This window comes from Aquarana catesbeiana, linkage group LG05 (genome assembly GCF_042186555.1).
Source record: "Aquarana catesbeiana isolate 2022-GZ linkage group LG05, ASM4218655v1, whole genome shotgun sequence".
Classification (NCBI taxonomy): Eukaryota; Metazoa; Chordata; class Amphibia; order Anura; family Ranidae; genus Aquarana; species Aquarana catesbeiana.
Genome location: NC_133328.1, coordinates 390431067 through 390446502, shown reverse-complemented (window position 1 = coordinate 390446502; position 15436 = coordinate 390431067). Strand labels below are relative to the sequence as shown.

The window sequence follows — 15436 nt, the reverse complement described above, 5'->3', positions numbered from 1 at the left end:
CTATCCAAATATAACAACCGGTGCAGCTAAAAGCCGCTCGGCTGTTATACCGGAGGAGCGGGAGGGGACGTTCCCCCCTCCCGCTGCCTCCCGCCGCTCTTACCGGGCCTCCCGTTCAATCGGGAGGCCCGGTAGCCAATCGGCTATCTCCGGCGGCTGGGGGCGGGCTGGAACGAAGCTGTGGGTGGCTTCGTTCCAGCCTTCTCATTGTAAACGCGGAAGCGACGTCATGACGTCACTTCCCATTTACTTGGCTGCCAATGGCGCCGATTTAAAAAAATACACAGTATTCAGAATCGCCGTTTTCAGCGATCTGAATACTTTGAAGTGCAAAGGAGGGATTGGGGGCCTTTTAGACCCCCGATCCCTCCATAAAGAGTACCTGTCACCACCTATTACTGTCACAAGGGATGTTTACATTCCTTGTGACAGCAATAAAAGTCATCAGAATGTTTTTTTTTTTAACACAATTTATAAATATATAATTAAATAAAATAAATAAGAAAATTTTTTTTTTTTTAAAGCAACCCCATCCCCGCGAGCTCGCGCAGCAAAAGAAAACACATACAGAAGTCGCGCCCGCATATGTAAACGGTGTTCAAATCACACATGTGAGGTATCGACACGATCGTCAGAGCGAGAGAAATAATTCTAGCCCTAGACCTCCTCTGTAACTCTAACCTGGTAACCGTAAAAAAAATTTAAAGCGTCGCCTATGGAAATTCTTAGGTACCGTAGTTTGTCGCCATTCCAAGAGTGCGTGCAATTATAAACGTGACATGTTTGGTATCTATTTACTCAGCATAACATCATCTTTCACATTATACAAAAAAATTGGGGTAACTTTACTGTTTAGATTTTTTAAAATTCATGAAAGTGTCCCTTTTCCCAAAAATTTGCGTTTAAAACACCGCTGCACAAATACCGTGTGATATAAAATATTGCAACAATCTCCATTTTATTCTCTAGATTCTCTGCTAAAAAAATATATATAATGTTTGGGGGTTCTAAGTAATTTTATAGCAAAAAATACGGATTTTAACATGTAAACACCAAATTTCAAAAATAGGCTTAGTCATGAAAGGGTTAAATGAAGTTTTTAGACTCTATAACTTCCACACTGACTAAATAATAATATATTTTTTTTTTTTTACTAAAGAAATGTAGCATATTACATTTTGGCCTAAATTTCTGAAGAAAAAAATATTTATCTGATATGTTTTTCAGCATAATTGTTTTTAAATTTATATGGTAGAAAACCAACCAGTGGTTATTAACCTCTTGAGTCCCAAGTCCTGGGGTCAAGGGATTAAGGGCTCTTAAACATACTGCAGACTGCTATAGCGGCCAGGAGGTACCTTGTCAGGTATCCTAGCAGTGGCGGCTGGTGGTTTTTTGTTTTGGGGGCGGCAAACAACCCCCCCGTGCGGCACCTCAAACCCCCCTGCTGTCTGCCGGTCCACCGGCCCTTACCACATCGGTGGTGGGGATCGGCTGGTACATCGGGGATCAGTGGGCACACAGCATCGGGGATCAGCAGGCACACAGCATCGGGGATCGGCAGACACACAGCGGTGGGGATCGGCGGACACACAGCAATGGGGATCGGCGGGCACATCGGGCAGGGGATCAGGCTGCAGTGGGCATCTGGCAGCATCTCCTATGTCCTCTTCTCTTCTGAGATCACGACGGCTTCCGCCGTGTGTCTCCTCCCCTCCTCCTAGGCATCCAATAGAATCACCTGACCTTTCAGCCAATTGGGGAACGGGTATCAGACCAGCGCTTCCTGATTGGCGGATAGGTGATTCAGTGTTAGTAATGCAAATAATAATTTGTTTTTCTAACACACCTGGGTGGGCTCCAAGCGTAATGCTCTGCACATCAAATCCACCCTATTTTGAAGCCTATTAGAGCCTATGGCTTCAAAAAAACACCCCCGCTGCTGTAATTCATGCACCCAGCATCCTGAAAGGGGCCGGATGCATGAACAGGGGGTTGTCGCCGCGGCCATGGATAGATTCATGCTATGCATATATATCTATCCATTAACCATACAGGGGGACTCCACTGTTACACCTGTGCGCCTGAGGAAGTCATGATCCCCCCTCCAGGGGATGAACCAGGAAGCGATGAGTATTACAGGTATCTATTTACTTGGCACAACCTCATCTTTTGTAATTTCAAGGGGTATGAATACTTTTTCAAGGCACCGTATATTGTGTTTAACTTTAGGGTTTGATAAACTGTTGCATCAATGTCACGTGACAATAAAAAAATTTGCAATTACCATCTTTTTATTCTCCAGGGTCTTTTCTTTCAAAGTATATATATATAATGTTTGAGTGTTTTAACTAATCGTCAGGTTTAAATTGTGTATTTTAACATGTGTGCAAAAAAAAAAATGAAATAAAATTAACTTAGGTACAATTTTACACAAGTAATTGTCAGTCAAACTCACAAAACTGAAACCTAAAAAATGGCCTGGTAATGATGGAGGTTAAACATGCAAGTACTGAGGTGGTTAACTAGTAAATGCAGCTAGAAAGCTGGATTTCTGGTATGTCATGGTAGACAGTGCTAGAAAAGGTGGGGAGGGCTGAGCAAGACATGTATGGTATTTCCCTGTGATGTGCAAGCTTAAAGCGGGATTCCGGCCAGCTAAAAAAATTTTTTAAAGTCAGCAGTTACAAACACTGTAGCTGCTGACTTTAAATAAGTAGACTTACCTGTCCTGGGTGCCCGCGATGTCGGCCGCCCGAGGCCGACCCGTCCCTCGGCTCTTGGGTCCTGGCACCACCATCCTAGGTAAGGGAAACAGGCAGTGGATCCTTGCGGCTTCACTGCCAGTTTCCTACTGCGCACGAGATCTGTGAATGGCCCCATGGTTTTCTGGGGACGCACACAGTTCCCAGAAGGCAACGGGGCCGCTCAGCTAGGAGCAGAACACGCCGCGGAATAGGAACAGGCAGATTAGGAAGACTGCCTAACAACAAGGGTTCAGGTAAGTTTAAAAAAAATTTTTTTTTCAAATTTTTTTTTTTGGATTTTTGTTGTAATATTTTTGCAGGGTGGCCCTCCACTTTAAGCAGATACAGTGATGTTCAGTCAGTCTAAAATACTGTGATGGGTGAAAGCATCGCTGTTCACTGAAAGGGCTATCAGAGATGTCAACATCTAAGCAGCTACAGGTGCAACAAGGGTGACAACTCTGCAGTGATTTCACTGCAGAAGGAAAAGAATTAGCACCTTATCAAAGGAAATTCCTATACAATCATTCTGCTAGCAGGATCAATTGGTATCAACAAAATAATCCAGAGGCTATTTGGAAATATAGAGAGACTGGTCTTACTGCGATGGACAGCCAACAGTACATATGTGATTTTATATTTTGACCATAGTTCTATTTTATTGGCCACTGAAGCCCTTTTACTAGTCAGTTATTACAATTTGGCAAGGCAAAACACAAATTTTAGGGAACTCAGTCTCCTAGTCAGTGGCGGCTGGTGCGTTTTTCTTTAGGTGGGGCGGCATACAACTATCCGCCCTCCTGGGCGGCCGGCTGGCGGCACCACTCCCCCCACCCACTCTCTCGGCCGCTGTCTGCCGGTCGATTCGACACTTACCTCTTCTAGCTGGTGGGCGGCGGACATTGGGTAGCTGGCAGTGGCTCCTGCGTCCTCTTCTCCATCATGGCGGCTTCTGCTGTGCGTCTCCTCCCCTCCTCCTAGGCATTCGATAGGATCGCCTGTGCTTTCAGCTAATCAGGTGACGGGTCTCAAGATCCACTTCCTGATTGGCCGGGAGGAGGTTCAGTGTTACAAATAGTGAATATTCATTCGCTAATGTAACACACCTGGGTGGGCTCGGGTCGCATTTTCTGCGCCCCGAGCCCACCCTATTTTGAAGCCTATTAGAGCCTCTGGCTCTAATTTGGTGCTTCGATTCCCCCCCCTTGGAATTCATGCGTCCGGCGTCCTGCATAGGGGGGAGACGCCCGTACGCCCTTAAGGGATGGGCCACCCCTGCCTGTATGTACAAGTTCAAAAACAGGGTTTACGTCCATTTTCGTGCCTAAACTCTCTGATGGGTTACCATTGTTTCCCAAGTCTACCTCTGAACACACGTATGTTGCTTTTCAATCTTCTGTCCTATCTTGATAAAACTTCAATGTACTTTTATGGAATCCATTTTCTCCTTACATTACATACTTAACCTTATAACTATGAGGCACAAAATGCATGGAGGTAATTTCTCAGTGCCAGCTGTTCACAGCATGAAAAAATAATTTGTCTACCATTCACAATAATCCTAGGAGGGGGCTTATAATTTAACAATTTTACCATGGGTGCATATTACCATCTTTCCCATGGCTTTGCTCTGATATCGTCTGTTAAAAAGTCAAAAGAAAGCTGTGGGCGAAAACCCTGCAGACTCAGAGCCCACAGGTCTCCGTGGAGATATGTAGCTGCTTTACTCCCACAGACTTGTAAGAAAATCTTTATATTGTAAAAAAGTGTATACTCCAGCTTTTTTTTTTTAATGGTGGTAACAGCTTAAAGGGGTTGTAAAGGCAGAAATTTTTTATCTTACTGCATCCTATGCATTCAAGTAAAAAGCCTTCTGTGTGTAGCAGCCCCCCTCAGCCCCCCTAACACTTACCTGAGGTCCCTCTCTGTCCAGCGATGCCCACAAGTGTCTCACCCATCCAAGATTCTCTTTACTGATTGGCTAAGACACAGCAGCGGCGCCACTGGCTCCTGCTGCTGTCAGTCAAAGTCAGCTAGCCAATCAGGGGATAGAGGGGGTGAGGTCGGGTGGGTGCTCCATGTCTGAATGGACTCAGGGAGCTGTGACTCAGCTCAGGTCCCCCCATAGCAAGCTGTTTGCTGTGGGGGCACTGAACAGGAGGGAGGGGTCAGGATCACAGAAGAGTGGAGATCAAGAAGAGGAGGATCTGGGCTGCTCTGTGCAAATCCACTGCAACAGAGCAGGTAAGTATATGTTTGTTATTTTTATAGGAAAAAAAAACAAGACTTTACAATCACTTTAAATATGCGAGCATAATGTTTTTACAACTCTGCAAAAAATGTCATTACATTTTTTTTACATTTGTGATATTGGGGAAGCTCAATGGTTGTAGTGCTTGTTAGTGAGTTCATGCCAAGCAGGAGGTGCATTTTCAGGGCTTGGTGGCCCACTTTTATTTCAAAGCAAAGCAAAGTTCCTTACATCAGGATTTCCCATGAGGGGGTTTCAGATTCATACAGAATTCAAGCCAGAAACAGGACAAACACAAAATAATACCTTTTGTCTTTGTTCCTGCAGACCAACCAACAGCACACCTGTTGCTCATGTACCATAACTGCAGCTTTTTCAGCTCTCTTTAGTTGCAGCTCCCTGCTGCATGGGCCCACTCACTGGCCTCTCTCTCAGTTCTTCTCAGACCTCTAAGTTCTCTCAGTCCTCTGGACTTACTCAGTTGTCTCGACCCACTCGGTCCTTTAGACATAGAACCTCTAGACTCCAGCATGGAGTACGGTCTCCATGGTTTCACATGGTAACGGGAGCCTTGATATGCTGTCAGGCCTTTGATTTTAAAGTTTGCACACATCTGCACACACACACACCCTGCTGGTCTCCAGCAAGACCTGGACAGTGAGTTAAAGTGATTGTAAAGGCTCGCTTTTTTTTTTCTTAAATAATAAACATGTTATACTTACCTCCTCTGTGGAGTTGGTTTTGCACAGAGCAGCCCAGATCCTCCTCATCCCTCTTTGCTGCCCCTAGTCCCTCCCTCCTTTGAGTGCCCCTCAGCCAGCAGCTTGTTACAGGTTGCCACCCAAGCTGAGTCAGAGCTTCTTGTATCCATTCAGACATGGAGCCCCGACCTAGCCCCGCCCCTCTCTCCCCTGATTGGCTGACTGATTTTGATTGACAGCTACGGAACCCAATAGCACAGCTTCTCTGTCTTAGCCAATCAGGAGGAGTGTACTGGATGGATGAGGGGATCATGGACATTGCTGGAGAGAAAAGGAGGTCAGATAGGTAATTGGGGGGTGCTGTGAGGGCTGCTACACACAGAAGGTTTTTTATCGTAATGCATAGAATGCATTAAGATAAAAAAAAACCTTTTGCCTTTACAACTCTTTTAAAGGCTTTCTCCCATCCAAGACTCTTTAAAGTCTTTGGACTCCAGAATCCAATTCAGGAATTACAAAACCCAGAGAAAACTGAAAAGCCTGTCGTCTCCACTCAGAAGTGATATTCTGGAGCCTCACACACTGTATACGTAAGAACTATGTGTAACTTTTGCCTATTCTTACACAGTGGAATGGCCTCACACTGTCACACATCCTGATCAGGAAAAATATTTTGCTTTACTGTGTGAGCCTTTTTTTCTACTTCTAAAGTATATCTAAAATGTGTTTTTTTTTTTTAAATTTAGATGAAATAGGGAATGGTTTGAACCACTGTGAGATTTGTATTGCTGTTCTTGTCCCCGATTAGGAGACTTACCCTTTTTTTTATATGTCCTGGTGTTTATTGTCCCTGTCACTGAGACAGAAAGTAGGAGGTTATCCAGAATTTTTTGTTGTCACCTAAACAGAAAAAGATGTAAAATTTTCCAATGGGGGTGCTTTTTCTAATGATAACAGCATAAGGAGGGAAACTCCTATATTTTGGAGAGGTTTATTTTTACGCCCTGTTATAGTTGCAGAACAGGAAATGAACGATACAAAAATGTCTAAAAGGGGTTTTAATCATTCTCTACTGTACAAATAATAAATAAATTTGCGCTTGCTCACAGCTTTAGGCTCGGTTCACACTACTACAATAGCAAAGTCGTAGGACTTTGCTTGCGACTTTGCCCTGCGACTTCCTTCCGACTTCATCCAACTTGGATGCCATTTAGGAGCATGTACAAGGGCTGAAATCGCACCCAAGTTGGAACAAAGTAGTGCAGGAACCTTTTCTAAAGTCGAGCGACTTGTGTAGTATCAGCTAAGATGGGTCTCATAGGGAAACGTTGAATTTGATATGTCATGTGACTTAGGGCAGTGATAGCGAACCTTGGCACCCCAGATTCTTTGGAACTACATTTCCTATGATGCTCGTGCACTTTGCAGTGTAGTTGAGCATCATGGGAAATGTAGTTCCAAAACACCTGGAGTGCCAAGGTTTGCCATCACTGACTTAGGGTCTTACAAGTTGGATCCCATGTCGCAGCAGTGTGAACCAAGCCTACTCCTCCACCAGCCACTGTACTGTCCAACCAGTATTAGAGTGATATACTGTAAATTTTAGCACTGTCACTTGCATGTGGGAATGCTTCGAAATCTAAACAGCAAAATATACAAAGCACAGGTACTCAGCACAGTGCAAGTCACTCATTTATTAAAAATAGCAATAAAAAAGCAAGTATTGCACTTACAAACAAACTGCTGAGTGCACAGAAACAGTCCGCACTGTGATGGCAGTCAGCATATATATATATAGCCCACTACTATAGCTGGTTCAGGCAAGAAATACCAGAAATGAAACTAAACACTGGGAATGCATCTAATGTGTATTTGTTCTATGATCGTCAGTGCCATCTAGTGGCCATAATGTATTATTTCTCTGAAATACCACAATCAGGAAATACTGCATTAGGGCCACTAGATGGAGCTGACAATCATGTGACATACACATTCTAGACACATTATAGGGATTACTTGTGATGGCCGTGCAAATGCTAAGCAATTCACACAACTATTTTTTTTTCATATATTAGACCAAGGCCTGGCCAACTTAACAGACTTTTATGAAGGCGCGTAACAATTAAACACATCAGTGGATTTTGCACAGATACATGATAGCAATGTAGATTTGTAATGGACACGAAACGACCAAAGGAGAGCTTATGAAGCCGTAAAAAGTAAGCCAGATTTTACTAAAGGAACAGATATATTTTGCTAGCATATCTTGGTTTAAAATGACATTAGACTTTAATAATAAATATTCCTGATATGATTTTGTACAACTTTTCAATGCTTGGCTGCCCGGAGAAATCAATTTCTTTCACTGTACTGTTTGGTCCTGAAAGGGTATGGGCTACAATTTTTTTGTTATGTGTTTGCTGGAAGAGAGAGCTGGGACTTATAGTATTTGTCCAATACGGTTTCACGCGCACATATAGAGTAAAAGGATTAGCATTAGAATGCAATTTTTGCATTAAGATAATCGTAGCATTCATTCAATTATGGAGTATAGGCAGGTATCATACATTATTTACAAATCTGTAAAATATAATGTGAGTATAATTTTTATAGATTTTATTTAAAAGAATGACAATAAAATATCACTTACTAGTTATCATTGCTCCGGTGACAGAAGCCAGGAACCCAATGCTGATCAAGACCACAGAAATGAGTCTCCCCTGCTTGTGCCTCTGTAACATGACAAACATCAGAACTCCCGCTGCTCCATGGACAAAGAGAGAGGAGAAAAGGGCCCATAGGAAAACCCAATACCACATCTCTGAAAGATAAATGTAATTGATAAGAAGTTAAATAGAAACTAGACTCAAAGGACAAACAATACTTCCCAAGCAGTCAACTTGGGTTTAGGTGTCTGCCTAGAGTATTGAAAAAAAACAAATACACTGCCATTACTGACCTTCTTCTGAAAATGCTAGTTACATATGTGTCTACTGCTTTCGTATTGTGAGCCACTGATGCAGAATAAGCATGCAGCAGGTGAAATCAGGGTAAAGCAAGAACTCCTGATATGAATACCTATTCCATTTCAATGTTGAAAAGAGAACTGATGCCTATTAGCCAATTAGCATTTATAGAAAGTAAGGAGAGAAATTGCAGCCTCTGTGTTTCTCCCAATCCAGATTTAATGTTTTCTATCAGTTAGCTGAATGTAAAATGTGTCAATAGTTTCCAGTGTCTAGTTTCCATGCAAGACTGTTGGAACTCTGCCTTAACTGTATCAGTAACCCATCTCCTGTTCCTGAAACAGAAGACTTACCTAAGTTCACCTTTTCCAAAAACCAGCCTATACAGCCGAGAGGCCCCAGTAGGTATTACAAAAACTGTGCTGCTTTGTAAAATGATCATTTATTTTATTGTCATACATATAGGCTATTTTGTCCCCCCACCAAAGAGGCCTGGCTGAAAAACTCCCAGTTAGTAATCCCCAAGTCTTGCCTTGTTGCTAGTTCCTGAAAACAGTTGGTTGCTCACTCATACAGCATTACAGGTGCAAAAGGGCAGGATGAGGGCATTGCTTACTGGGAGTTGTTGGGTCAGGCTTCTGGGGGCAAACTGGCTTACAGGTATGATATTAAAATGAATGAATATTTTACAAAGTGGCGCAGTTTTTTTAACATCTACTGGGGCCCCTTGACTATATAGGTTGTTTTTTGGTATATCTTCTGTTTCAGCCACAGGACATGGGTTACTTATGGAGTTCAGGCAGAGTTTCAACATTTTTTTTAGGGCTCAGAAAACCAACATTAAAATGAATGAACATTTTAGAAAGCTGCACAGATCTTTTAAACCTACTAGATTGCATAGGCTATTTTCTGGAAAAGGTGAACGTAGATTTTAAAGTGTAATTAAAGCAAAAAAATTCCTAAGCGTAAATAGCTTTAAAAATAGGTATTGTACCATTTATTACAAGCTTAGAATTGTGCATGTCCTCTACATTATGAAATACCTAGTTGATCCTGCCATGTCTTTTCAATCCCTCATTGTAGGTGGCAACAAAATTACAGCCAATTTTCTGTCTGTACCATTGCCAACTCCATTGTGCATGCTCTTCCAGTGGATTCCACTCATTTCACCTTTTCCTCTGAGAGTCGCCCACATGACTACCTGCATCAAACATTGGAGTGGCTTAAGCATGTTAACACACATGTCCACTCTGCCTCCCCATCCCTGCACAAATCACAACCTCATCATCGAGCGGGGCAGATCTAGCAGGGATGATTGACAGATTCCTCTTACTGCTCGGTGTCCAGCATGAGATAAATTAAACAAGATTGGGGTTTGTGTTTATACATTGTAATTGCCAGCAGCTCCTTCAGAGAACCCCGCTGCCAGTCTTTGGCAGGTAATATTTTTTTATTTAACACCTGACCACAACATCACTAGGTGGTGTTGTGCACATATGGAGGAAAGCCTTTCTGCTTCCTAGCTCCTCCTACAGATCTCAATATGCTGTTGGGACTGATTGAGAGATTCACATGACAGTGCTGTATGAACTCTTCTACAAGGTATTTGGGGCAATTTTTTGCTGCTATATATACAGTACATGTATCATTATATTGTGGCAAAAGAGGATGATATATTTGGTACTTTTATTGAAAAGAGTACAAGAGTAACCATATTAAAAGGTATCAAGAGTGTGTTTACAAAAACGAAAAAAAGAAACATATCTGGTTGTTAAAGTCATATCCATGAGAACAAAACCATAAGAGCAAATGGTACCAACAAAGTGATCAAAACCCCAAAACAACTACAGTGGGGTAAGTATACTATAGGTGCTGGGGTCATGGTACTCTGAGTTTATTATTACTTTAAGGATCAGATTTGAAAATTACAGTCACGTCTAAAATGAATATGATGATTTTTATCCTGAGCATTAAAGCCTGATGAATTAAGTCTAATGTGTGATTTAAGTTTCATACATTTCTAACTGTTGGGTATGGAACATACAGAGCAACACAGATTTGAACATGTCATACATGGCTATTCTCTCCTCTGTGATTTATGTAGTGAAGGCATCTCCATGTTTCTGTCTGCCTTGACATTTCAGCTAATATGCAGAGAATCCATACAAACTAAAAGGACTTACAGTTAACTGCACATTACTATGTTTAAAAATAAGTTTAGACATTTTCTATCTTGCAAATCTCTATATATATATATATATATGATCAAAACAGTTTTAGCTCTAAAAAATAGTCACCTCTAATTATTATCAGTCATCACATTTCACAGACTGTTGAGTTCATGACAGGATATATATATAATATTTCTGGTACATGACTCATCTCTATGAGATATATTCTATGAAACTTGGTGAAAAACAAACCCTAGAATAAGATATATACTGTATATATATACAGTATTATAGATAGCTAAACTAGCGAATTAATTTGAGAGCCCCGGTATCAGTGACTTTTACACTGAATGTACTTACATAGTTACATAGTAGGTGAGGTTGAAAAGATACAAGTCCATCAAGTCCAACCCATGTGTGTGATTATATGTCAGTATTACATTGTATATCCCTGTATGTTGCGGTCGTTCAGGTGCTTATTTAATCATTTTTTGAAACTATTGATGCCCCCCCGCTGAAACCACCACCTGTGGAAGGGAATTCCACATCCTTGCCGCACAGTAAAGAACGCTCTATGCAGTTTAAGGTTAAACCTCTTTTCTTCTAATTTTAATGAGTGGCCACGTGTCTTATTAAACTCCCTTCCTCAAAAAAGATTTATCCCTATTGTGGAGTCACCAGTATGGTATTTGTAAATTGAAATCATATCCCCTCTTAAGCGTCTCTTCTCCAGAGAGAATAAGTTCAGTCCTTGCAACCTTTCTTCATAACTAATATCCTCCAGACCCTTTATTAGCTTTGTTGCCCTTCTATGTACTCGCTCCATTGCACATCCTTCCAGAGTCTTGTAGAGTGGGAGAATTATTGCTTTATCCCTGGAGTTAATCCCCTTTTTAATGGATGCCAATATTCTGTTTGCTTTGTTAGCAGCAGCTTGGCATTGCATGCCATTGCTGAGCCTATCATCTACTAGGACCCCCAGGTCCTTTTCCATCCTTGATTCCCCCAGAGGTCCACCCCCTAGTGAGTAGATTGCATTCATATTTTTGCCACCCAAATGCATTATTTTATATTTTTTTACATTGAACCTCATTTGCCATGTAGTTGCCCACACCATTAATTTGTTTAGATCTTCTTGCAAGGTTTCCACATTCTGCGGAGAAGTTATTGCCCTGCTTAGCCTAGTGTTGTGTGCAAATACAGAGATTGAACTGTTTACCCCATCCTCCAGGTCATTTATGAACAAATTAAACAGGATTGGTCCCAGCACAGAACCCTGGGGGACCCCACTTCCCACCCCTAACCATTCCGAGTACTCCCCATTTATCACCACCCTCTGAACTCACCCTTGTAGCCAGTTTTCAATCCATTTACCCCCCCTATGGTCCATGCCAACGGACCTTACTTTGTACAGTAAACATTTATGGGGAACTGTGTCAAATGCTTTTGCAAAATCCAGATACACCAAGTCTACGGGCCTTCCTTTATCTAGATGGCAGCTCACCTCCTCATAGAAGGTTAATAGATTGGTTTGGCAAGAACGATTCTTCATGAATCCATGTTGATTACTGCTAATGATACCATTTTCATTACTAAAATCTTATATATAGTCCCTTATCATCCCCTCCAAGAGCTTGCATACTATTGATGTAAGGCTAACTGGTCTGTAATTCCCAGGGATGTATTTTGGCCCTTTTTGTAAATATTGGTGCTACATTGGCTTTTATCCAATCAGCTGGTACCATTCCAGTCAGTAGACTGTCAGTAAAAATTAGGAACAATGGTCTGGTGATTACTTGACTGAGTTCCCTAAGTACCCTCGGGTGCAAGCCATCTGGTCCCAGTGATTTATTAATGTAAATTTTCCCAAGTCTATTTCTAATTCTGTCCTCTGTTAGCCATGAGGGAGCTTCCTGTGATGTGTCATGAGGACAAACAATGCAGTCTTAGTTACTGAAGCCCCCCGATTCCCTTGTGAACACTGAGGAGAAGAATAAATTCAATACCTTCACCTTATATACCCGATCTAAAGAGTCAATATCTGATTATTGACTTGGTTTATTTTTAGATATTGTATTGAACACGCATATAGTAGTAATTTGTGACCACTTAGCGCTGTGTGTGATTTATAGTCAAATACCTATACATGACTACTACATACCAAGTGAGAGCTAAGTCTAATATAGATCGGTCTTTGAATTGGGGGACTTTTATAGTAGCACCTTAATCTATAATGCATATGTTTGTTGTTTCTTGTTTATTTAGTGGTATCTACTATAGACCACATGATATATGTGTATCCCACTGCTTTAGACACACATATGCAATCTAATTTTTTCGGCTGTTTGTCAGTTTGGTCAAGTTCTCCCACACCTTGAGCCACAAGTTTACCAGGTAAGCTTACACGTTGTTATGTTTATACGTAATTAGTCTCTGTGTATATGTACTCCTCCTGGAGAAATGTTGTAACAATCATAATTAATACTAATATAGATATATACTACATTGAATACTTATACATGTACTTTCTTGTTTTTAAATATACCGACACCTACCCAGTATCTGTCCTGAGGAAGCTAATATTTTAGTGGTACGCGTCGACGAGCAAGTTTTTGGAGGCATTACTGGATCAGAAATTTTTATTTTACCTTGATACAGTATTAAATTAATCTTTGTACCATAGGTCCAGTCCTCTATAACTGCATTATTGGGTAACTGGTAACTGTGTCCATACAAGGTGTTGTTTGTATGTTGTTTATATGTTTTTTAACTATGTTGTAATACAATTTATACATTTTTACTGATTCTCTCTCTCATTAAAGTCCATTAATTTTTTGACTTGGTCAATCCTTAAATATATATTTTGGATGTTGGCATGGTGAGGGTCTTACCTACTCAATACCTTCACCATCTCCCCATCCTTTGTAACCAGATGTCCTTCCTCATTCTTTATGCGGCCAATATGGTCTGTCCTTCTTTTTAACTGTTTATATACTTAAAACATTTCTTGGGATTTTTTTTTGCTCTTCTCTGCTACGTGTCTTTCGTATTCCATCTTAGCCACCTTAATTGTACCCTTACATATCTTGTTGCATTCTTTGTAAAGTCTAAATACCCATGATAATCTCTCAGCCTTGTATTTTTTAAAGGCCTTCTCCATTGCTCCATTGCTAGCTGCCATAACCCCGGTATCCCCGTTTTCGTGCGGCGGCCGGCTGTCAGATAAAAGTGGTCCCTGCGGCGGATTCGCCGCGAGATCACTTTTATCGGTGGTGGGAGAGGGCCCCCCCCTCCTGCCACGATCCGGTGCCCTCCGCCGCTTACCGGAGCCGTCGGTAGAGGCGGAGGCGATCACGTCCTCTTCCATGGTTTGTCTGGAGACGAGTGAGGCCAAGATGGCGCTCACTCGTCTCCATTTTACTGCTGGGCGGAAGCGACGTCAAAACGTCACTTCCGTCCACGCCTCTTAAAGGCACATTTTTTCAAATGTCATTTTTCTAAATTACTTTTTTTTTTTTTTTTTTTTTTTTATTGCATTTTAGTGTAAATATGAGATCTGAGGTCTTTTTGACCCCAGATCTTATATTTAAGAGGTCCTGCCATGCTTTTTTCTATTACAAGGGATGTTTACATTCCTTGTAATAGGAATAAAAGTGACACCATTTTTTTTTTTTAAAACAGTGTAAAAATAAATAAAATATTGTAAAATAAATAAAAGAAATAAAATTTTTTTTTTAAAACCCCCCTGTCCCGACGAGCTCGCGCGCAGAAGTGAACGCATACGCGAGTAGCGCCCGCATATGAAAACGGTGGTTAAACCACACATGTGAGGTATCGCAGCGACCGGTAGAGCGAGAGCAATAATTCTAGCCCTAGACCTCCTCTGTATCGCAAAATATACAACCTGTAGAATTTTTTAAACGTCGCCTATGGAGATTTTTGAGGGTAAAAGTTTGACGCCATACCACGAGCGGGCACAATTTTCAAGCGTGACATGTTGGGTATCAATTTACTTGGCGTAACATTATATTTCACAATATAAAAAAAAAATGGGCTAACTTTACTGTTGTCTTATTTTTTTATTCAAAAAAGTGAATTTTTTCCAAAAAAAGTGCGCTTTTAAGACCGCTGCACAAATACGGTGCAAAACAAAGTATTGCAATGACCGCCATTTTATTCTCTAGGGTGTTAGAAGAAAAACCATATATAATGTTTGGGGGTTCTAAGTAATTTTCTAGCAGAAAAACCTGTTTTAAACATGTAAACACCTAAAATCCAAAACGAGGCTGGTCCTTAAGTGGTTAATATGCTCTTAAAGCAAACCCATCTCTCCTCCGTGTTCTTTGTTTCTAAGATTTTATCCCAATTTATATCTTCTAGCAAGGTTCGTAGTTTAGGGAAGTTGGCTCTTTTGAAATGCAGTGTCTTTGTGTTCCCCTTGTGTGATTTATGCTGAAGCCAATTGACCTGTGATTGCTGTTTCCTAAATTGCCCCGTATTTCCACATCCGTGATCAAGTCTGTATTATTGGTAATCAGTAGACCTAATAATGCCTTATTTCTAGTTGGTGCGTCTACCATCTGACCCATGAAATTGTCCT

The 15436-nt window shown here is 41.3% G+C and overlaps 1 protein-coding gene across 1 annotated transcript in view; it reads right to left on the bottom strand.

Annotated features, from left to right (window-relative positions):
* TMEM170B (transmembrane protein 170B) overlaps positions 1-15436 on the bottom strand; it is a 65963-nt gene that overhangs the window by 7445 nt on the left and 43082 nt on the right. Inside the window, exon 2 of the mRNA XM_073631060.1 lies at positions 8350-8520. Coding sequence (XP_073487161.1) covers positions 8350-8520 — 171 coding nt within the window. The remainder of the gene's footprint in view (positions 1-8349; positions 8521-15436) is intronic.